At 41.6% G+C, this 25,547-nt stretch overlaps 1 protein-coding gene across 4 annotated transcripts in view; it reads left to right on the top strand.

Moving 5' to 3' along the window:
* kif6 (kinesin family member 6) overlaps positions 1-25,547 on the top strand; it is a 570,521-nt gene that overhangs the window by 128,288 nt on the left and 416,686 nt on the right. For all 4 annotated transcript variants that reach the window (XM_043687249.2, XM_087983390.1, XM_087983396.1 and 1 more), the window contains one exon: positions 21,493-21,622. In XM_043687249.2, coding sequence (XP_043543184.2) covers positions 21,493-21,622 — 130 coding nt within the window. The remainder of the gene's footprint in view (positions 1-21,492; positions 21,623-25,547) is intronic.

The following is a 25,547-nucleotide window of genomic DNA, read 5'->3' as shown; positions in this document are numbered from 1 at the left end:
GGAAAAGAAAGTATAGAACAATGATGTAGACAGCAACCTTTTTTAAATTACCAATGCTCTGCTTCTTTCACCTCACCTCACATTGAAGGTGGTTTGCATGGAACAGTCAACCATGCAGTGAAATTAGAGATTAGAATAAATGCTGGTGAGAGAAACCTTTAATGAATATCTAAGCAGCTTATATTGTATAGTATCCAGCTGGAAACGTTCTTAGGGAGTGGTGGAATACCAGCACTTTAAAGCATGTTAACTGTTTAAGATTAACGTTACATGGTATTTTTTTCACTCCTGTTACTATGAATCAGCATGTGCTCTGAGTTACGGTGCCTAGCCCTTCATCTGTTCCAAATCAGAATGTTAAAATTATATTTCTTTGAAAAAAGAATAATTTCTTGCTCATTTTAAAGACTTGCTCTTGGGAATGTGACTGTCGTAATGAATTTCCATTTATGTAAGATTTAAATTGGACACATTCGAGTGAAAGAATTGGATAAGGGTATGATGAGAATTCCATGTGTGAATATTCAGCTCCTTCAGCGGAGTAATACAGTTCATAGTGAGAAATTTAATTCCCTAGACAGGCATGAATAAGTGAGATGGATAGAACTGTAAGTGTATGGCACGTGTCACTGATATATTTGTTGCAGCAAACTCCAATCCATTCACCAGGTCTGCACTGAAAGGCAAGAGCCAAGGAGTCCCAAGTAGCTGTCAATCTACAAAAACGCCTTTTAGCAACATAAGACAATGGAGCAGAAACAGACCCTTCAACCCATTAGATCTGCTCCATCATTCAAAGAGGTCATGTCTGATCTAACGATTCTCAAGTCCACTTTCCTGCTTTTTCCTCATAACCTTTGATTCCCTCACTGATTAAAAACTGTCTGTCTCAGCTCTGAGTATACTTAATGATCCAGTCTTTATAGCCCTCTGCTGTAAAGAATTCCACAGGATCATTACCTGCTGAGAGAGGAAATTCCACTTGATCTCTGGCTTAGATGGCAGTGCCTTATTTTGAGATTATGTCCTCTAGCCCTGGATTCTTCCAAGAGGGGAAACAGCATTTTCACATCTGTCAAGTTCCCTAAGAATCTTGTAAGTTTCATTAGACTGCCTCCCATTCATCTAAACTGTAATGAATGCAGGCTTAACCTTTTCAACTTCTCCTCTTAAGACAGTCCCTCCATATTTGGGATCAACCCAATGAATCTTCTCTGGATTTCCTCCAATGCTGGTATACATTTCCCTAGATAAGGGGACCAATGCTATTCATAGTATTCTTGGTGTGATCTGACAGTTTGCAAACTTGCCTTGGATCCCATGTGCTCTTACCATTTACACCAGCCTTCCACGTGGGACCTTGTTAAAGGCCTTACTGAAGAGCATGCAATCCAAAACAACTGCACTATGCTCGTCAAAATATTTAATCATCTTTTCAGAAAACTCAACTACTTAATCAGGCGGGATTTTCCTCTTACAAACCTGTGGAATTCCCTGTGGCTCAATACTTCAACTCCCCCTCCCACTCCACCAAGGATATGCAAGTCTTTGGACTCCTCCATCGCCAGACCACAACAACACAACAAGTGGGTGGCACAGTGGCACAGTGGCACAGTGGTTAGCACTGCTGCCTCACAGCGCCAGAGACCCGGGTTCAATTCCCGCCTCAGGCGACTGACTGTGTGGAGTTTGCACGTTCTCCCCGTGTCTGCGTGGGTTTCCTCCGGGTGCTCCGGTTTACTCCCACCATCCAAAAAGATGTGCAGGGTCAGGTGAATTGGCCATACTAAATTGCCTGTAGTGTTAGGTAAGGGGTAAATGTAGGGGTATGGGTGGATTTCGCTTCGGCGGGTCGGTGTGGACTTGTAGGGCCCAAGGGCCTGTTTCCACACTGTAATCTAATCTAATCTAATCTAAACAAAAACACGACGGTTGGAGGAAGAGCGCCTCATCTTCCGCCTAGGAACCCTCCAACCACAAGGGATGAACTCGGATTTCACCAGTTTCCTCATTTCCCCTCCTCCCACCTTGTGTCAGTCAAATCCATTGAATTCAGCACCGCCTTCCTAACCTGCAATCTTCTTCCTGACCTCTCCGCCCCCACTCCAGTCTGACCTATCACCCTCACCTTGACCTCTTTCCACCTATCACATTTCCGACGCCTCTCCCCCAAGTCCCTCCTCCCTACCTTTTATCTTAGCCTGCTGGACAAACTTTCCTCATTCCTGAAGAAGGGCTTATGCCCGAAACGTCGATTCTCCTGTTCCCTGGATGCTGCCTGACCTGCTGTGCTTTTCCAGCAACACATTTTCAGCTCTTACAAACCTATGCTGACTATCTCTGCCTTTCTAACTACTGATTAATCCTGTCCTTCTGAATTTCTTCCAATATTTTCCCTGCCACTGATGTCAGACTAACTGCTCTGTAATTATCTAGCCTCCCTTTGTGCCTTTCTTGAAAAAATAACCTCATTAGCTATCTCCCAGTCATCTGGCACCTCTCCTTTGGCCAATAAGGTATTAAATATTCTCACCTGAGCCTTGGGAATCTCCTCCTTTGCCTCCCAAAAGCAATATGGGATCCATCACATCACATCACATTGTGAGGATTTAAGCACCTGTATGCCTGTTAAAATGCCGAATGCATTCTTATTAATCTTCACCTGTTCTAGAACCTGATCATTCCAACTGAAATCCCCAGCTACTATGTCCTTCTCTCTGTGAATACAGATAAGAAGTATTCATTTAAGACCATACCCATATCCACTGACTCCATGCACATATTGCTGCTTTGGTCTCTAATAGTTCCCACTAGTAATCCTCTTACTCTTGAAATACTTACTAAAAAAACTTTGGGGTTTTTCGTTATGTCAACTGTCAAAGTTATTTTGTGGCCCCTCTTTAGCTTCCTAATTGCCTTTTTAAGTGACCTCCCACTCTCTACTTTGAAGGGCCTCCCTCTTTTTTAATGAACTGCGACTAGCATATTATTCCTTCATTTTCTTTACAAAACTTTTGATAACGCTTGTCATCCAGGGTTCTTGGACCTCCTACCCTGGCCCTTCACTCTTAGAGAAATGCTACGCTTCTTCTAAAAGATTCCCACTCTCCAAATGTAGACCTACCTGCAAGTAATTACTCTATGCTGGCCAGATCCTACCTAATGATATTGAAATTGGCTTTACCTCAATTTATACAATTACAGTACAATACAATTCAATACAATACAGGAACAGGCCCTTCGGCCCACCAAAACTGCTGATTCTAATCCTTATATAGACCCACTACTTATTGCCCACATGCAGTTTCTATCCTTCTGTTTGCCTCTGTTCAAATGTCTATCAAGATACGCCTTAAAAGTTGCTAATGTGCTTGCTTCCACCACCTCCACTGCCTGTGTATTCCAAGCATCCACCAGCCTCTGTGTGAAAGGTTTTCCCTGCACCCCTCCACTAAACTTTTGTCCTCTTACCTTGTAACTGTGCCCTTTTGTAGTTGACTTTTCCACCCTGGGAAAAAGCCTCTGACTATCTACCCTATCCATGCTTCTCATAATTTTATAGACTATTCTATCAAGTTGTCCCTCAGTCTTCATCTTTCCAGTGCAAACAATATGAGTTTATCCAAACTCTCCTCATAACTAAAACAATCCAGGCCAGGCAACTAAACCTTCTCTGTACCTTCCCCTTGTATTCACATCCTTCTGGTAGTGCGGCGACCAGAACTGCACACGGTATTCCAAATGTGGCCGAATTAAAGTTTTATACAGCTGTAACATATTCGTGGCCGATGAAGACAAACATGCTAATTGCCTTCTTGACTACCTGTGTCACCTTGATGTGTGTGTGTGTGAGAGAGAGAGAGATCATAAGGGTTCTACATTTATTGTCCAGAAATTTTATTCCTATTATTTAAACACTTAATTTCTGCACTGTCCTTATCCCTTTCCATAAAGTTCCCTTTGAAACTTAGCGTTATGATCACTATCCCCAAACTGAAGCTCACTGAAACTTCAACCACTTGACCAGCTTCATTCCCTAGGATTAGATCCAGCACTGCCCCATTTGTTTTAGGATTATCTACGTGCTGGCATGAAAATCTCTCCTGGATGCACATTAAAAATTTCACCGCAGCTGATTCTGATGTACTAAGGTGATCCCAGTTAATGTTAGCAAAGTTAAAGTCCCTTACAACTGTAACTCTGTTTCTCTCACACTTTTCTGTGATTTGCTTACATATCTCCTGTGACTGTTGGGAGGCCTGTAGTATAATTTAAACAAGATAATTGCACCTTTATTTTATTTCAAAGCTCTACCCAGATGGCCTCACACACGATAGCTCACGCCTTAAATGCGTTATCTGGGCTGACATGACACCAATTGTTAAAGTTCACATGAGAATGTAACTTTTAAATGTTCTGGGATTTACATATGAAAGAACTGAAACTAATATGTTCATTCTAAAAGATGAGAGACTTAACAAACAATCCAGGTCTTTTTCAATATATAATTTAAATTACATCACACTGTAAACTTTTGCTATAAATTCTGTGTCTTACGATCTTATACCTGTACTTCACAACCACCTGATGAAGGAGTAGCGCTCAGAAAGCTAGTGCTTCCAATTAAACCTGTTGGACTATAACCTGGTGTTGTGTGATTTTTAACTTTGTACACTCCAGTCAACACCGGCATCTCCCAAATCATTCGTTCATCAATAAAGTCATGCTCCCATCTCTCTTACTTTTCCCCCTCATCCTACCTGAAACTTCTAAACCCTGAAATGTTGAGCTGTCAATCCTGTCTTTTCTTCAACCATGTCTCAGTGATTGCAACAATGTCATATTCCCATGTGCTGATAGTGCTCTTAGTTAATTTGTCTTACCAGTCAAGCTCCTTGCATTAATATAGACACAATTTAGTTTTCCAGACCTGCCAACTTCCTTATGCTGCCCATGTCTTCTGCTACTGGACTGTCCTGATTTTCCTTCTGCATTTGATTGGACCTTGCTTCCAACTTTAACTCTGTTCTGTGTACCATTCCCCCTTCTAAATCAGTTTAGCCCACGAACAACATTAGCAAACTTCCCAGCAAAGAGTTTAGATCCATTCAGATTCAGGTTCAACCCATCCAGCTTGTATAGATCTCACCTACCCCAGAAGCTGTTCCAATGATCCAAAAATCTAAAGCCCTCCCTCCTTTATCATCTGTTTAGCCAAATGTTCATCTGACCTATCTTTCTATTCCTGTACTCAGTCGCTAATGTACTATCTCCAACACCTGGGCTATTATTGAGTAGCCTAACGTATTATATCTTATCAAAAGGCTTCTGAAGATCCAAATGTATTACATCAACTGTTTTTCCTTTATGTATCATGCTTGTTATCTTCTAAAAGAATTCCAGTACATGCGTCAGGCATGATTTCTGCTTTACGAGTCCATGTTGACTCTGCTTTATCATGTTACGCATTTCTAAATACTCTGCTATCATACCCTTTGTAATAGACTAACAATTTTTCAACACAGATATTGAGCTAACTGGCCTGCGGTTACCTTTTTTTTGATGAATCCAGAATCTAAAGATTCTTGGAGGATCACTACCAGTGCATCCGCTATGTCTCTAACTACTTTTTATTTAATATTCTAGGATTTATACTATTAGGTGCAAGGGGCTTACTGGTCTTTAGCACATTTAGTTTTCCCAGTACTTTATCTCCAATAATAGTTACTATGATAGTTATTTCCTTCCTCTTTTTGCCCCTTGATTATTTAGCAATTTTTGAAATACTGTTGGTGTCTGTTACTGTCATCACTGGTGCAGATTATTCAACTCCTCTGCCATTTCCAAGATCCCCATTATTATTTCTTCAGTTTTGTTCCCTGCAGGGTTTATCTTAACTTTGGCCTGTCCCTTCCTTTTAAAATACTTTAAAATGTTCTTCCTGTCTGTTTTGAAAATACTTGCAAATTTAATTTTGGAGTTTCTTTATTGGTCATCTTTTGTTTGTTGTTAAATCTTTTTCCTATCTTCTGGCTTATCACTAATTTTTGTCATGTTGTAAAACTATCAAACATAGGAATAGATTTAGGCTAATCAGACTGGAGACTGCTTCACCATTCGATAATGGCTGATATGTTTATCAACTCCATTTTCCTACCTTCTACCTTTAACCCTTGATCCCCTCACTGATCAAGAACTTCGCTATTTCTGTCTTAAATACATTTAGTGACTTGGTCTCCAGAGCCATTTGTAGCAGTACACAGATTCACCATCCTCTGACTGAAATTCCTCCACATCTCAGTTCTAAAGGGTCATCCATTCACCATGAGGACGTGCCTTCAGGTTCTAGTCTCTGCTTCTAGTGGGAACATCTTCTTGACGGTCAGTCTATGAAAGCCTCTGAGTATAAGGATCCCACCATATCCTTCTAAACTCAATCAAGTACACGACCTAGAGTCCTCAACTGCTCCTCATATGAAAAACCCTCTATCCTCAGGCTCATTCTCATAAACGTCCTCTGGACCCCTCCAACACCAGCACATCTTTCCTGAGATACAGAGTTCAAAACTGCTCACAATATTCCAAATGTAGTTTGACCAGAGTCTTGTGCAGCCTCAATAGTACATTTATGTTCTTGAATTCTAACCCTGTTAAAATGAAAGATAATGCTGCATTTACCTTCCTAACTGCCAACTGAACATGCATGTCAACCTTAAGGGAATTCTGAACAAGGACTCCCTAGTCCCTTTGTGCTTCAGATTTTTGAATCCTTTCTCTGGTTAGAAAATAGTATTTGCCTCTATTCTTCCTATCAAAGTGCATAACCTCACACTTTCCCTCATTGTGTTCCGTCTGCCACTTCTTTGCCCACTCTCCTAGCCTGTCCAAGTCCTTCTGCAGCCTCCCTGCTTTCTCAACACAATTTGCTCCTCCACCTACCTTTGTGTGATCTGCAACCTGAGCAACAATGCCCTCAGTTCCTTTGTTCAGATCATTAATGTGAATAGTTGTGGTCTCAACATAGGCCCCTATGGCACTCCATTAGTCACCAGCTGCCATTCTGAGAAATACCCATTTATCTCTACTCTCTGCTTGTCAGCCAATCCTCTATCCATGCCAGTACCTTGCCCTTAATACCATAGGCAGTTACTTTATTTAGCAGCCTCTTGTGTAGCACCTTGTTAGAGGCCTTCTGGGAATCCAAATAAATCTTGTCCACTGGCTCTCCTTCGTCTAAATTGATCGTGACCTTCTCAAATAATTGTAACAGATTTGTCAAGGATGACCTCCCCTTGGCGAAGCTGTGCCGCCTCAACCCTATTTTGCCATGGACCTCCAAGTACTTCGTAATTTTATCCTTCATAATGGAATCCAACATCTTATCAATGACCAAGTTCAGACAAACCACCCGATAGTTTCCTGTGTTCTGCCTCCTTGCCTTTTTAAAACAGGAGTATTACATTTGCCTTTTCCACTCCTCTGGGAGGCCCCTGACTAGATTCCTGAAGGACACCGTCCGTGCCACTATAATCTCCTGATCTATCTCCTTCAGATGTCTGGGGCGTAGTCCATTATATGTGGGTGATTTATCGATTTTCAGACCTCTCAGCTTCCCCAGTATCTTCCCCTTCCAATCTTTTACTTATCCTCTGCTGGTTTTTAAAGGGTTCCCAATTTTCTGGCTTTTCGGACACCTTCACCACATTGTATGCTTTTTCTTTTGCTTTTTTGCTTTCCCTGACTTCTCTTGTCAGCCATGGTTGCTTCATCTTCTCCTTACTATGTTTCTTCTTCCTTGGGATGAATTTCTGCTATACCTCCCAAATTATCTTCTGGAACTCCTGCAATTGCTGCTGCTCCATCTTCCCTGCTCGGGTCCCCTTCCAATCAACTCTGGCCAGCTCCTCCCTCGTGTCTTTGTAGTTACCTTTACTCAATTGTAGTACTGTTACATTTGATTCCAGCTTCTCCCTTTCAAGCTGCAGGGTAAATTCTATCATATTCCAAGCTTGTCTATTTCCCTAATTTTATTGGTGTTTTCATGTTAGTACTTTGCAATTCAGTGATTTCAGCTAACTTGGGAAAAATTATGAATATGAATTTGAAATTAATGATCTTCAGAGATGCACTGTTCACAGCACACTTCAGTCTGGAAGTTGGTGTTGAGTTACCTACATTCTTAAGTGGTACACAATCAAGTTTACTTAAATGAATCCCTGTTACATGATTTGAAACTGAAAGAAAATAAAAGATCAAGTTGCAAGGTCAAATGTGGAGTACAAATTGCAGTGTATTTGTATTTTCAGCAGTCTATGTAATGTTCTGGCATAATATACTTTAACTTAAAGACCCTGAAAAAAATGAAGTTACATTTGTTATTAGCAATATTTTGCTGCATACATTCTGTAAGTGCAGAATAAAGTGCTCTGGAAGACACTTGAGAATAGCCTAATAATCTACTAACATTGAAAGGCCACTACCAAGTATGTAAGTCAAATATGGAAGAAAGCCATTGACTCCATTTCCTTTTCCACTGGCGCTAGCTCCAAACAGAAGCTATTCACTACAAAAGCAGTTGACATTAACTCTATCTCCACAGGTGCTAAATTTGCTGAATTTCTCTATCAATTTCTGTTGCTGTTTTGAATTTCTAACATCTGTAGTTCTTTGTTTATTTTTCTTAAGCTATTCACTGTCTTTTGATTTCTGTACTTCAGGTGAAAAATGTTTTCTTTATATTCTTTATTTTCCCTCTGTAGCTGCTTATTTAACTTTCTCCTGAAACGTTGTGATTGATTCAGATTAAGTACCACTATGGTAGCATTGACAATCTTCAAAAATCAATGTATGAAAAGATCTTCTAACCTTTCTTCTGATACTTATCAAGCTGGTTTTATTCTTACACTTACTAGTACGTGAAACTGATCAATAGAAATAGTTACTCAATTGTTATCTTTTTAATTCACTCATAGGATGTTGGGGTTGATGGCTGGACCAGCATTTCTTGCCCTGGTTGCCCTTGAGAAAGAGGCTGTGAGCTGCTATTTTGAACTGATCTAGTGCATTTGATGTAGTTTGACTCACAGTGCTGTTAGGGATAGAATTCTTTGGTTTTGACCCAGCAACAATGAAGGAATGGTGATATATTTCTAAGTCATGATGGTGTGTGGCATGGAGGGGAACTTGGCGGTGTTCCCATGTATCTGCTGCCTTTGTCCTTCTAGATAGTAGAGATTGTGAGTTTGAAAGATGCTGTCTAATGAGTCTTCATGCGTTTCTGCAGTGCTTCTTGTAGATGGTAGCCATTTCTGCTACTGAGTGAGGAGAAAGTGAGGACTGCAGATACTGGAGATCAGACTCGAGAGTGTGTTGCTGGAAAAGCACAGCAGATCAGGTAGCGTCCGAGGAGCAGGAGAATCGACATTTCGGGCATAAGCCCTTAATCAAGAATCTTCATCAGAATTCCTGATGAAGGGCTTATGCCCGAAACATCGATTCTCCTGCTCCTCGGATGCTGCCTGACTTGCTGTGCTTCTCCAGCAACACACTCAACTGTTACTGAGTGACGTTGGTGTAGAAATGAATGTTTATCCTGATGAATGATGTGTCCATAAAATGGGCTTGTTTGTTTTATATGGTGTCAAGCTTCTTGAGTTTTCTTGGAGTTGCACTTATCGAGGCATGTCAGAAATAAACCATCACATTCCTGACTTTATCTTGTAGATATTGGACAGTCCTTGGGGAGTCAGAAGCTGAGTTACTTGCTGTATGATTCTTAGCCTTGACTTGCTCTTTGTAGCCATACTACTTATGTGTCTGATTCAATTCAATTTCTGATCTAAGGTAAACCAGGAACCCCCCCCCAACAGGATGTTGGTAGTGGAGGGTGGAGAGATAAATGTGAGGGGGGTGGGGCTGGGGAGATGGTAGCTGAGAATACAATGGGTGGATGGAGATGGGGTAAAGGTGATAGGTCAGAGAGGAGGGTGGAACGGATAGGTGGGAAGGAAGATTGACAGATGGGACAGGTCATGAGGACGGTGTTGATCTGTAAGATTAGAATTGGGGGAGTTGGGGGAGGGGAAATAAGGAAACTGGAGAAGTCCACATTGATGCCATGGGGTTGAAGGGTTCTGAAGCGGAATATGAGGCACTCTTCCTCCAGGTGTCGGGTGGTAAGGGAGCGGCGATGAGGAGGCCCCAGGACCTGCATGTCCTCGGCAGAGTGAGAGGGCTCTATTAAGTATGCCTTTTACTGCTCCTGGAATGTCCTCCTGCTTTCTTCATTGAATTAGCCTACAGGGAACGTATCTGTGGCAGTCAGATTGGTGACCATTCAGTCAAGTATGTTTTTTTTGTCTTGGATCTGTGAGCACCTATTACAGACCCAGGCTAGAAGCTATATCGTTTCAGACTCAATCAGTTTCTTCAGCGGTTGTGGTAATGATCAGAACATAATAATAGCAAGGGGCCAGTCAACCCATTGATTGTACTGTGCCATTTGATATGGTCACTGAAGTCCCTTTTATGCACACCATCTCTATAATGCTTCACACCATCAATAATCAACAAATTATTAACCACTACTTTAAAAGTTCTCAGAGCCTGAGCTTCTATAGCGATCTGAGGTAGAGAAGATTCACCACCTTTGGGTAAAAAAAAGTCACCTTGGTCTTGAATGGCATCTTCCTTATTTTTGAATTGTGCCTACTCGTTCTAGACACCCCAACCAGGAGATATATCTTATCTGCATCTACCCTGTCTCTTTAAGTATTTTGCAGGTTTCAATTAGATCTCCTGTCTGTTTTTGAAACTCTAGATAGCATAAGCCCAGTTTTTCCAGTCTCCTTCATTGCATGGTTCCATCATCCTAGGTACAACCCTCCCTGGTATATCTTAATTGCATTACCTTTGTGGCAATAATAGGAGATAAAGAGACAGAAACCTCTAGGCGTGGGCTCTCCAAGCCCCTTTACAACTATAGCAAAATGTCAGACTTGCAGAAGAGAAAGTGGGTGGCACGGTGGCACAGTGATTAGCACTGCTGCCTCACAGCGCCAGAGACCCGGGTTCAATTCCCGCCTCAGGCGACTGACTGTGTGGAGTTTGCACATTCTCCCTGTGTCTGCGTGAGTTTCCTCCAGGTGCTCCGGTTTCCTCCCACAGTCCAAAAATGTGCAGGTTAGGTGAATTGGCCATGCTAAATTGCCCGTAGTGTTAGGTGAAGGGGTAAATGTAAGGGAATGGGTCTGGGTGGGTTGCGCTTCGGCGGGTCGGTGTGGACTTGTTGGGCTGAAGGGCCTGTTTCCATCTGTAAGTAATCTAATCTAATCTAAAACTGGGTGGGAGAGTGAATTATGAGGAGGATGCAGAGATGCTTCAATGTGATTTGGACAAGTTCACAGAGAGCTTTCGGTCAGAGTCCTTGTGTATACTTAAGACTGATATAGATTTGTGATCAGCAGGTAAATCAAGGGGGAAAATGGAATGTTGAATCAGCCATGAGCCTGTTGAATGGTAGAGCAGCCTTGTGATGCCGATGGCCTTCTCTTGCTCCTATTTTCCTGTTTCTATTTTTCACTACTCTTCTCCTCAAATCCTCTTCAAAGGATTAACATTCCATTATCCTTCAGTGACTTATTGACAAGGACATTAAAGTCACACTTTCCAATCTCTTATCATTTGAGAAATACTCTGCACATCTGTTCCTTCTACCAAAGTGGATAATCTCACATTCTTGTCAATTAACGAAACCTGTCCAAATCCGGAAATCATTCCCCACAACACAATGCTTAGCTTTGTACCGTCTGTAAACTTGGGAATACTACTTTTGCATCCCCTGTCTAAATCATTGATAAATGTGGTGAGCAACTGTGGAACAAGTACTGATCTTTGCAGCATCCCATGAGTGACAGTCTGTCAATGCAAGAATCACCTATTGATTCTGATTGTTTTCTGCTTATTAATCGGTCTTTAATCTTTGTCAATATATTCCCTCCTATATCATATGCTTTGATTTTGCTAACCAACTAAAAGCTTTCTGCAAATCCAAAAGTACGAGTTAGGAAGAGGCTTCCTTGCCCATGTTTGACTGGATGTGACTTCATGGGGTCAGGGGTCAGTTTTAATGACTCCCAGTCAAGATTAGAGTGGTGCTAGAAAAGCACAGCAGGTCAGGCAGCGTCCGAGGAGCAGGAAAATCGACATTTCGGGCAAAAACCCCTCGGCAGTAATCTGATGACTCCCAGGCAACTCTGTCCTGATTGTTTACCACCCTGCCCCTTCAATACCACTTATCCGGAGATAGTGTTGGTGTGGACGTTGTGGATAAGCTATGATTCCATAAGTATGACCATGTTAGGCTGTTATTTGACTAGTCTGTGAGACCATGCTCCTAATGCTGGCACTAACCCTCTGCCCGCAGATGTGGGTAAGAAGGACTTTACAGAGTACTGAGTTTAGTGCTGAGTTTTCCATTGTCATTTTCATTGCTTAGGGCATTGTCAGGTATTCTGTCCTATTTCATTCCTTTTTTTTGACACTCTCTAGTGGTTGATGCAACTCATAGGGCAGTCAAGAGTCAACAATCTTGCTGTGTTACATAAAATCACATGTAAGCCAGACCAGAGAAGGATGGAAGATTTCCTTCCGTCAAGCCGGTGGGTTTTTATGACAATTGACAGTGGTTTCAAGTTGTGGAAGACTTATAGTTCCAAGGTTTTATTGAGTTAAAATTCTATAATCTGCAGCAGCATACTGGTGAACCACATCCTTCTTATAATGCAGTGACCAGAACTGTACACAATATTTGGGTTTAGATTATAAGTCCAGTGACAGTACCACTCCAGCGACTATACTGCCCATGCACAGACATGCACAATTCTCAAACCTGTTCATAAATTTGAGCAGCTATTAGATTCTCCTGAACTACTTATCTGCTTGTGAAGTACTTTATATTCAATATTTCATTTTGATGTTAAATCTTTTGTGGATAACACATCAACTGACTGCTCTTAATAAAGGCCAACAATCCACAAATGGGGTAAACAACAGTAAAGAAAAACATGGATTTATGTTGTAGTTTTCACAACCAGATATCTCACATCCACATCCAGTCGGGTACTTTTCAAACAAAAACAAATTTCTGGAGAAGCACAGCAGGTCTGGCATCTGTGGGAAGAAAAAGGAGTTAATGTTCTCAGTCTAGTGACTCTTAATCAGAACTGTTAGCAGCTAGGAAAAGGTGATACCTTTTATGCTGAAAACGAAGTTAGGAGAGAGGGTGGGAAGGGGAAAGGTGACCAGACAGATGGAAATGGAGCCTAGAAAGAGAGAGATCTGAAAGGGGTAGGTAAACAAGGAGATTATGGATACAGATCATTTAGAACATAGAACATTTTTACATAGAACATTACAGCACAGTACAGGCCCTTCGGCCCTCGATGTTGCACCGACCTGTCATACCAATCTGAAGCCCGTCTAACCTACACTATTCCATGTACATCCATATGCTTGTCCAATATCCTGGGGGGTAGGTTTGCTAGCACTCTTCGGGGGGGTTTAAACTAATTTGGCAGGGGGATGGGATCCGGACTTGTAGTCCAGCAAGTAGGTTAGCTGTTTGTCAGGATGCCCAAGACTGTAGGGAGGCTGTGGAGAAGGTAGCACTGACAGGGACTACTTGCGGACACAGAGACGGGCTCAAGTGCGTATACTTCAACGCAAGGAGTATCAGAAATAAGGTGGGTGAACTTAAGGCGTGGATCGGTACCTGGGACTACGATGTTGTGGCCATCACGGAAACGTGGATAGATGTGGGACAGGAATGGCTGTTGGAGGTTCCTGGTTACAGGTGTTTCAGTAAGATTAGGGAGGGTGGGAAAAAAGGAGGGGGGGTGGCATTGCTAATTAGAAATGGTATAACGGCTGCAGAAAGGAAGTTTGAGGGGGATCTGCCTCTGGAGGTAGTATGGGCTGAAGTCAGAAATAGGAAAGGTGCAGTCACCTTGTTGGGTGTTTACTATAGGCCCCCCAATAGCAGCAGAGATGTGGAGAAACAGATTGGGAAACAGATTTTGGAAAGGTGCAGAAGCCACAGGGTCGTAGTCATGGGCGACTTCAACTTCCCAAATATTGATTGGAAGCTCTTTAGATCAAGTAGATTGGATGGGGCGGTGTTTGTGCAGTGTGTCCAGGAAGCTTTTCTAACGCAGTATGTAGATTGTCCAACCAGAGGGGAGGCCATATTGGATTTGGTACTCGGTAATGAACCGGGACAAGTGGTGGACTTGTTAGTGGGTGAACATTTTGGTGATGGTGACCACAATTCTGTGACTTTCACCTTGGTTATGGAGAGAGATAGGTGCGCACAACAAGGTAGATTTTATAATTGGGGGAAGGGAAATTACGATGCTGTAAGGCAGGATTAGAGGAGCATACGTTGGGAGCTTAGGCTGTCAGGGAAGGATGTGGTGGAAATGTGGAACTTTTTCAAAGAGCAGATACGACGTGTCCATGATATGTATGTACCTATCAGGCAGGAAAGAAATGGTCGTGTGAGGGAGCCTTGGTTGACGAGAGAGGTTGAATGTCTGGTAAAGAGGAAGAAGGAGGCTTACATAAGGTTGAGGAAACAGGATTCAGACAGAGCAGTGGAGGGATACAGGATAGCCAGAAGGGACCTGAAGAAAGGGATTAGGAGAGCTAAGAGAGGGCATGAAAAATCGTTGGCGGATAGGATCAAGGATAACCCCAAGGCATTTTATGCGTATGTGAGAAACCTGAGAATGACGAGAACGAGGGTAGGTCCGATCAAGGACAGTAGTGGGAGACTGTGTATTGAGTCGGAAGAGATAGGAGAGGTCTTGAACAAGTACTTCTCTTCAGTATTTACGAACGAGAGGGACCGTATTGTAGAAGAGGAGAGTGTGAAATGGACTGGCAAGCTAGAAGAGATACCTGTTAGGAAGGAAGATGTGTTGGACATTTTGAACAACTTGAGGATAGACAAGTCCCCCGGGCCTGACGGGATATATCCTAGGATTATGTGGGAAGCAAGAGAGGAAATTGCAGTACCGTTGGCAATGATCTTCTCGTCTTCACTGGCAACGGGGGTGGTACCAGGGGACTGGAGAGTGGCGAATGTTGTGCCCCTGTTCAAAAAAGGGAATAGGGATAACCCCGGGAATTACAGGCCTGTTAGTCTTACTTCTGTGGTAGGCAAAATAATGGAAAGGGTACTGAGGGATAGGATTTATGAGTATCTGGAAAGACACTGCTTGATTAGGGACAGCCAGCACGGATTTGTGAAGGGTAGGTCTTGCCTTACAAGTCTTATTGAATTCTTCGAGGAGGTGACCAAGCATGTGGATGAGGGAAGAGCAGTGGATGTAGTGTACATGGATTTTAGTAAGGCATTTGATAAGGTTCCCCATGGTAGGCTTATGCGGAAAGTCAGGAGGCATGGGATAGAGGGAAATTTGGCCAATTGGATAGAAAACTGGCTAACCGGTCGAAGGCAGAGAGTGGTGGTAGATGGTAAATATTCAGCCTGGAGCCCAGTTACAAGTGGAGTTCCGCAGGGATCAGTTCTGGGTCCTCTGCTGTTTGTAATTATTATTAATGACTTAGATGAGGGAGTTGAAGGGTGGGTCAGTAAATTTGCAGATAATACGAAGATAGGTGGAGTTATGGACAGTGAGGAGGGCTGTTGTCGGCTGCAGAGGGACTTAGATATGATGCAGAGCTGGGCTGAGGAGTGGCAGATGGAGTTCAACCCTGCCAAGTGTGAGGTTGTCCATTTTGGAAGAACAAATAAGAATGCGGAATACAGGGTTAATGGTCGGGTTCTTAGTCAGGTGGAGGAACAGAGGGATCTTGGGGTCTATGTACATAGATCTTTGAAGGTTGCCACTCAGGTGGATAGAGTTTGTAAGAAGGCCTATGGAGTATTATCGTTCATTAGCAGAGGGATTGAATTCAAGAGTCGTGAAGTGATGTTGCAGCTGTACAGGACTTTGGTTAGGCCACAGTTGGAGTACTGTGTGCAGTTCTGGTCGCCTCACTTTAGGAAAGATGTGGAAGCTTTGGAGAGGGTGCAGAGAAGATTTACCAGGATGTTGCCTGGAATGGAGAGGAAGTCGTACGAGGATAGGTTGAGAGTTCTCGGCCTTTTCTCGTTGGAACGGCGAAGGATGAGGGGTGACTTGATAGAGGTTTATAAGATGATCAGAGGAATAGATAGAGTAGACAGTCAGAAACTTTTTCCCCGGGTACAACAGAGTGTTACAAGGGGACATAAATTTAAGGTGGAGGGTGGAAGGTATAGGGGAGATGTCAGGGGTGGGTTCTTTACCCAGAGAGTGGTGGGGGCATGGAATGCGCTGCCCGTGGGTGTGGTAGAGTCGGAATCATTGGCGACCTTTAAGCGGCATTTGGATAGGTACATGGATGGGTACTTAATCTAGGTTAGAAGTTCGGCACAACATCGTGGGCCGAAGGGCCTGTTCTGTGCTGTATTGTTCTATGTTCTATGTTCTATGTTCTATAATGACTTAAATGTACTTAAAGTTGGTGAATCTACTACCGTTGCAGGCAAAGCATTCCATACCCTTACTACTCTCTGAGTAAAGAAACTACCTCTGACATCCGTCCTATATCTATCACCTCTCAATTTAAAGCTATGCCCCCTTGTGCTTGGAAAAAGGCTCTCCCTGTCCACCCTATCTAACCCTCTGATTATATTATATGTCTCTATTAAGTCACCTCTCAACCTTCTCTCTAACAAAGATAGCCTCAAGTCCCTCAGCCTTTCCTCGTAAGACCTTTCCTCCATACCAGGCAACATCCTAGTAAATCTCCTCTGCACCCTTTCCAAAGCTTCCACATCGTTCTTATAATACGGTGACTAGAACTGTACACAATACTCCAAGTGAGGCCGCACCAGAGTTTTGTACAGCTGTAGCATAACCTCATGGTTCCAGAACTTGATCCCTCTATTAATAAAAGCTAAAACACTGTATGCTTTCTTAACAATTCTGTCAACCTGGGTGACATCTTTCAAGGATCTGTGTACCTGGACACCGAGATCTCTCTGCTCATCTACACTACCAAGAATCTTACCATTAGCCCCGTACTTTGCATTCCGGTTACTCCGACCAAAGTGAATCACCTCACACTTGTCCGCATTAAACTCCATTTGCCACCACACAGCCCAGCTCTGCAGCTTTTCTATGTAATTGACAGAAGAAAAGCTGAATAAGTGATAATAAGAGCTAAGAGTAGGAGACTGTGAGTGAGCTATACTGAGTGCAATCCATATAATGTGATAATGGGCAGAGGACTGATTGAGAATTGGTGATTTTGCTAAAAGCAAGCGATGTCAAAACAGGATAGAGTGTGGTTTGGATAAAAACATGGAAGGATGGAATTGGGCTCTGAAGTTATTGAACTTGATGTTGAGTCATACTGGCTGCAGGTTCCCCAAACAAAAATTGAGATATTGTTCTTTGAGCTCACAGGAACACTATAGCAGGCCTGTGTCGGAAATGTTAGGGTGGGAACAAGGTGATGTGTTGAAGTTTGGGGTCACTTTTGTGGACAGAACAAAGGCGTTCTGGAAAGCGGTCATCCAGTCTGCGTTTTGCCTCCACAGTCACACTGTCTCCAACAGATGCAGTAGGCTAGACTGAATGAAGTAAAGGTAAGTTGCTCCTTCACTTGCAAGGTATGGCTGGATTCTTGAGTGCTGAGGAAGGCAGAGATAAACAGGCAGATATTACACCTTCTGCAATTGCCATGGGGGTATGAGGACATGTTGGGAATGGAGGAGAAATGGTCCAGAGTATCCTGGAGAGAATGGTCCCTGTGAAATGCTGATAAAAGAGGGGAGGGGAATGTGTGCCTGAGGATGTATCATCGAGGTAACCATGGGAATCAGTGAGTTTGTAGTGTATTTTGTGGCCAGCCTTCCTCAGAAATGGTGTCAAGGAAGGATGAAAGGAGTTTGAGAAGGACCAAGTGAAGTTGAGGCCATGGTGTAAATTGGATGCGAAGTTGATAGATGTTTCTAGTTCAGATCGAGCGAGAGAAGCAGCACTGATAATATCATGCATATTTAAAGTTTAGTGAAGTGCAGGAAACCTGACATTCAGTTTGTGCATAGCCAGCTTCTATAGGCAACACTGTGGTAATGACCTAATAATCTGAATCTGTGCTGTCATTTGAATGATAAATATTGGCCAGGGATGACTCCCTTTTCTTTCAAAATAGTGCCTTGGGATCTTTTGCATCCATTAGAACAGGCAAATCGGACTTTGAGTTAAACATCTCATTTGAAGGTCAACACCACTAACCATGCGGTACTCCATCAATACTGCACTGAAGTGCCAGCCAGGATTAATGTGCTTGAACTCTGGAGTGAAATTTGAACCTGAAATTATTAGTCTCAAGGTGAGAGTGCATCAAGCTAAGCTGCAGCTGATACATTATTCTATCTTTGTTGTTGGCTAAGGTGATAATGCTGATCAGGACCTTAGGAAAATTCTATGCTGTTTTTTAGAGAGTCCCATAGAATTATATACGTTTGTTGGAAACACCAGACGAGGCTGACAGGGCCTTAGCTGAAGGGCAGCAGTACTCAATCCGAATGTTGGCAGAGATGCCGTTTCCAAGTGCTGGAGAGACGCGTGAACTCACCAGTTTTCAGACTATGAATTATGTGAAATGATTTGAAGAAACATTTACCAAGAAAAAATGTGAATTGGTCAAATCTTTTTATTTTACTAATTTAACAAGGGTATACTAAAATCAACAAGGAGAAAGTGAGGACTGCAGATGCTGGAGATCAGAGCTGAAAATGTGTTGCTGGAAAAGCGCAGCAGGTCAGGCAGCATCCAAGGAGCAGGAAAATCGAACGTTTCGGGCATGAACCCTTCTTCAGGAATCCTGAAGAAGGGCTCATGCCCCACACGTCGATTCTTCTGCTCCTTGGATGCTGCCCTGACCTGCTGTGCTTTTCCAGCAACACATTTTCAGCTATACTAAAATCAAGACTTGAAATTTGACAAACCTAAAAAAAATCTTGTCAATATAAATCCTGGTTATGGAGCCACAAAGCGAAATGACAGCTCAGTTTCTGTAAGTAAAAAGAAGAATTATCTTCCAATTTTATATAACACCGTTCATACCTCTGGAGGTACTATTTTTAATTTACAACTTTTGAAATGTAATCACTTGTAATGCAGAGAAATGTGACAGATACTCTGCACCCACAAACTGCAATAAACATCAAAAAAAGTTAATATAATTAGTGTTGATGAAAGGATAAACATTAACCAGGAGAACCTACTTGCACTTCTTGGTATCTTGGTATTTTTTGTATTCCTGAGGCCTTGATTTAATTTGTCATTCAGACATTGAGACACCAAAGAGATCAAGAATCACTCAGTGCTGCACTGAATCACAGTTGAGGTTATGTGTTCAATAGGACCAGGACAACCTTTCAGCAAAGGTGACCTCTAGTATTTTGCTCAGTTGTGATCATACCCCTAATATCTCAGTGTAAAGTAATACTTGACACATATTCTAGTAAGATCTCAGGAGTGAATAATTCCAGGAGTAATTCTGGCTTTAGTGAGGAAGAGTCATTGGTTTTGAAACATTAACTCTGCTTCCTCCCCACTAATACCCCCAAACCTGCTGAGCTTCACCAGCAATTCCTGTTTTTGGTTCAGATTGCCATCATCTGCAGTTCTTTGTTTTATAATTCTGGCTTTGTTTCCCATCCTTTTGACTGCCATTAATAGGGCTATTTAACTGCACAGTGGGTACAGCAAGTATTATGAAAGGTTTATCTTATTTCATGTGGTCCATGGTTTATGGGGTAGGGAGTACCTCCACAGAATAAGAAAGCAGGTGGACCTTTAAAAACCATTTGAAAAGAAAATTAAATTGCTCAATTTGTTTCTTGGTGACCCACCCTGAGTTCTTTGGCTCTCAGTGCTTGAAGTTTGACCATTGAATTTAGAAATGACCAGAAATGGTAAACAGTTACCCATTCATTTTTATTTAAAGCACCGATACAGGACTCCTTTGTTCAATTCTCATTTCAATGGTGGTCATTAAGGGTTGTGCTTGAGTTGGAACCAGTTAGAATACCTCTTAACAGACTCCAAATTAGAGATTTATATTTTAAACAGAAATGCTGAATTGCTGTGAGTTTTTTAAAAGCTACTTTCTTAAACTACTGTTTAGAAAAGGACCTTTTTTATACAGTTTGAAAAGCATACTTTGATTTTGGAAATCTGGTGTAAAAATAGAAATTAGATGGCAGGCTTTACAGACTTTGACCTTTGTTGGAAATTACAACATGTACAATAACCTCTTTCTCTTTCATCTTAACATTAAAATTTGATCATTTCTCATAAAAATACAGGTGTTTTCAGCAATGAGTTTAAAAAAGACCATGAATGAAGAATGTTTGTACTCTGCACTTTTGGGATATAATTTCCAGTCACCTCATTGTTTACAGTAGCATAAACAATAAACATTTAAAGTTGTACACTGGATCTTGATCAGATGGGCCAGTGGGCTGAGGATTGGCAGATGGAGTTTAATTAGGATAAGTGCTGCATTTTGAAGAAGCAAACCAGAGCAGGACTTGTACACTTAATGGTCAGTTCCTAGGGAAAGTTGCTGAACAAAGAGTGCAGGTTCATAGTTCCTTGAAAGTAGAGTGGCAGGTAGATAGAATAGTGAAGAAGACATTTGGTATGTTTTCCTTTATTGATCAGAGCATTGAGCATAGGAGTTGGGAGGTCATGTTGCAGCTGTAAAGGACATTAGTTTGGCCACTTTTGGGATATTGCGTGCAATTCTCGTCTCCTTCCTTTCAGGAGGATGTTGTGAAACTTGAAAGGGTTCAGAAAGGGCTCAGAAAAGATTTACAAGGATGTTGCCAGTGTTGGAGGATTTGAGCTATAGGGAGAGGCTGACTAGGCTAGGGCTGTTTTCCCTGGAGTATTAGAGGCTGAGGGGTGACCTTATAGAGGTTTATAAAATCATGAGGGGCATTGATAGGATAAATAGATAAAGTCTTTTCCATGGATGGGGGAGGGCATAGGTTTAAGGTGAGAGGAGTAAGATATAAAAGGGACCTAAGGGGCAACTTTTTCATGCAGAGGGTGGTGCGTGTATGGAATGAGCTGCCAGAGGAAGTACTGAAGGCTGGTGCAATTGCAACATTTAACAAGCATCTGGATGGATATATGAATAGGAAGGGTTTGGAGGGAAATGTCCCAGTGCTGGCACATGGTACTAGATTAGGTTAGGATATCTGGTTGGCATGATGAGTTGGACTGAAGGGTCTGTTTCCATGCTGTACATCTCTATGACTCTAGTATAATCAATAAGTGAACAGTTGGGTTACAGCTTTCAGTTTGTAACATGATGTGTACATGTTTTGTTTTGATAATATTTATTTCTATCAATTAGCAAAGTGACTATCATGGAAGATACTGACCAACACATTCACCTTCGGAATCTCTCCCTTCATCAAGCAAACAATGAGGAAGAATCTCTCAACCTGCTTTTCCTTGGAGATACTAACCGAATGATTGCAGAGGTAGGTGCCTTTAAAAGCTCTGAAGTCAGTGAACTTCAGAGAGTTTCTCAAAGCAAGGACGATCAGCATGTAGAAATCAATCGCTATCAATAAGGTCAGTGAAGGTGAAAAACTATGGAATCTTTTGGAATCTATGGTATGCTGTGATGGAAGGTTTATGGGCTTTTTCTGGATGGTAAATGAAGATGAGCCTGACAGACTTTCACCTACATCTCTCACTTTAGGTTGGAAGGGCCATGACTTTTTATTTTGCATTTTTAACAAGTGGGGACTGAAATAAGAAAGAGATGTTTTAAAACCAGTATTTGAAAGAGTACCTAAAGTTTTAAAAGCAACTAACCTGACACCCATTGCAGGCTTAGTGTAAACACCTGTTTGAACAAGCATTATTGAAACTGTGTTGTAGGTGATTTGGAGACATGGGGGTATACATATGAACCTTCTGCTGGTAGCAAGAAGTTTATTGGTATAGGGACTCAATCGATTATCAAAGACCTTTTTTTCTGCCAACAACTGTGTGATTGGTTCTGAGGTAACTGAGCAGCTTGGAGCAGGAACAAGTTATAGATGGAGAGAGAGAGAAAAATGTGTTCAGTTCTTCCCCAGATAAAGGTTGGTTTCCCTGTAATCTGCAGTCAAAACTCACTGTATACCTGAAGAAACCATTTTATATTTTCTGGAACACTTGTTCTATGCTGTGAGTCATAACTGGTGAGTCAGAGACTCGTTATAAGTACACCAGCCATAAGTGTCTCTTTCCAAACAGTGGAAGCAACTGGAACAAAATGATTGAAGCAAAGTGCCTGCCAGCAGAAAGGGTTTGCAGGAAAATCTCACCAACAGTACTTGAGAACAAAGACTACTCATTCTTAACCCTCTGCTCAAACCTATTTAATCTTGTCTATTTGTTGTCTGTCTATGTCTGGTGGGGTGGTGGGGGAAAGATTTATAAGGGATTAGAGTTTTAATTCGTAGTGTAACATGCTGACAATTTATTACATGCTGACTGCTATATTCCACTTACATATAATAAATATGATGTGGAGATGCCGGTGTTGGACTGTGGTGGACAAAGTTAAAAATCACACAACACCAAGTTATAGTCCAACAAGTTTATTTGAAAGTACAAGCTTTTGGAAGGATGTTTCTTCGTCGGGTAGCTACCTGATGAAGGAGCAGCACTCCAAAAGCTTGTACTTCCAAATAAACCTGTTGGACGATAACCTGGTGTTGAGTGATTTTTAATTTTATAATAAATGTGATTCTCGATCAGTACAGAAACTTGGTAAATGCTTTCCATCAATCTGGGTCTGAATACCAGGTACATTAGAGAACTTTGAGTACTTTTTAAAAAATCTTTACCTTCTGTGATAACTTTTTGAGTTAACGGGGTTGATTTCCAGTGCACCACACCAGTGAGTCATAACTTTAACTGCTTCCTGATTTTTTTTGTTGCTTGTTTGAGCTTTAGTGTGTCTGTTATCCAGTGGATCTCGTCTGTTCCTTCATTTAGTATTCAAGATTCTGAGAGGTGATACTATATTGAACCGTGATAATACATTTAATGTAATCACTAATTCTGTAACTGTGGAGTGGGGCTTCGGGTGAAAGCTTAGAACCTGGGAAATTATCAAGTGATTCAGCCTTAACGACAGAGAATAATTCAATGAGGGAAGAAGCATAGTAGGATTTGATAATGCAGGACTCAACAATCAATCAGCACCCTATTTTACTGGTGAGTGCTAGACAAAGTTTAGCAAACTCATCTCTCTTTTCAGTGAAATTCATAAACTGGATAAGTATAAGACAGAGAAAGTCTCATTTGATACCTTTGTGTTGTAAGGCTAGCCAGATTAATCAATCACTATCTTTCTGTCCCATTCCTCTGTTATTAGAACCCCATTTTTTTCAGAATTTCCTTTGCAACACACAACTAAATGCCAACCATTGCAGAAATGGAATACGCTGGAAACCCCCAGCAGTTTCTACAAGTTCCGTGGAGATACAATAAGGGTTGATTCTTCAGGTGTGAATACTTCATTAGAAATAGAAAAATAATAGGTGAATAGTGCCCGAATAGACAGTCAACTGTAACTATTGATCATGGTGCAGTCTTCTTTAAGCAGGATAGACCAAAGTCTGATCAGATGACCACTTTGCAAATGTGTCCTGCGTTCCCTGTGACATGCCTCTTTAATATTTTGACCCACCTTTGTTCTGACCGATAGAACACAGGAGCCAGCGGGCAAACACTATTGTAGATAGTTTACAATGGACTGAGTATAGGATGAAGAGATCTCTGTGGTTCAAAGTTGCTCCGTTTTTCCAAGCATGCTATATTTGGCACATATCTGAAATTATTCATACATGATCTCCAAGAATTATAGAATGGTTACAGCACAAAAGAAAACCACTTGTCCTGCTGTATTTATGTCATCTTTCTGCTGTAGTGATTCACCTAGTTCTAAACCTTTAGCTTTGCCCCATAGCCCTGCAAATTTTTCTATTCAGATTATTATTCATTTTTTGTTTGAAGGATTTCATTAAATCAGCCTCCACCCCATTATCAGGCAGGGAATTCCAGAAATGATTCAATCATTGTGTGAAAAAGCTTTTCCTCATATTGCCATTGCTTCTATTTCCAATTATCTCATACCAGTAAAAATCAAAAGAATGTGAATGCTGTAAATCAGAAACAAAAACAGAAATTGCTGGAAAAGCTCAGCAGGTCTGGCAGCATCCATTGTGAGAAATCAGAGTTAGCATTTCTAGTTGAGTGACTCTTCCTCAGAACCTCACATCAGTGGCCTGTGTATCTCAAACCTGGAATTTACAGTCAAAATAGTGATACGTGTGATGACACTCACGTTATTAATGTGAGGAGGAGAGAAGGCATTTGATAAGGTGTCAAACAAAGGTTAATAAACAAGGTAAGATTGCATGGGGTTTGGGGCAATATATTAGCTTGGCACTAACCAACAGAAAGCAGGGTGGTGGGATAAATGGGTATTTTTCTGATTGGCTATAATTGGTCGAGCGCCACACGGTTTGATCCTTGGGACCTCAGATATTTACAATTTATCTGAATGACTTAGATGCAAGAATAGTATGTACTATAATTAAATTTGCATATGACTCTTGAATGGTTCGGAAAGTAAGTTGCAAAGAAGAAGTAATTAATTTACAATTCGGATAGGTTAGGCGAATGGACCAAACTTTGTCAGATGAAGTTGAATGTGGATAAGTGTGAGGTTATCCTTTTGAATGAGTGAATTAAAAAAAAACCAACTTATTATCTGATGAAATGCAGCTTCAAAATACTTTGGTGCAGAGGGATCTGAGTGTCATCATGCATGAATTTCAGAAACCTAGTGTGCAGATACACAGATAGTAAAAAGGGCAAGTGAAATTATTGATAAAGAGAAGGATTTTGAAAGTAGGGAGGTGAAATTGGAACTCTACAAGGCATTGGTGTGACCGCATCTGGTCTACTGTGTACAGTTTGAACCCGTTACTTGAGAAAAGATATAATTGCAATGAAGGCAGTTAAAGGAAGATTTATTAGATTAATTCCAGAGACGAAGAATATATTTTACAAGGCAAAATTAAGCAATTTGGGCCTATACTCTCTGGAGTATAAAAGAGTGAGAGGTCTATTTAAAGTATAAAAGATATTGAAGATTGTTGACAAAGCAGACATGGAATGGATGTTTCCCCTTGTGGAGCAGTCGAGAATGAGTGATCATAGTTTAGGGCTAGGGTTCACAGACTTAGAACAGATGATGGGGAATGTCTTTTCTCCTAGTGTTGTGAATCTGTGGAATTCACTAGCCCAGAGTGCGGTGGAAGCTGGTACGCTGAATAAATTTAAGGAGGAGATAGACAGATGTTTATGGGCAGTGGGTATGAAAATGATTATTGTATT

This window comes from Chiloscyllium plagiosum, unplaced genomic scaffold, assembly GCF_037043375.1.
Source record: "Chiloscyllium plagiosum isolate Xiang-an unplaced genomic scaffold, Cpla_swu_hap1 HiC_scaffold_3, whole genome shotgun sequence".
NCBI lineage: Eukaryota > Metazoa > Chordata > Chondrichthyes > Orectolobiformes > Hemiscylliidae > Chiloscyllium > Chiloscyllium plagiosum.
This window is presented reverse-complemented; position numbering and strand designations above follow the sequence as displayed.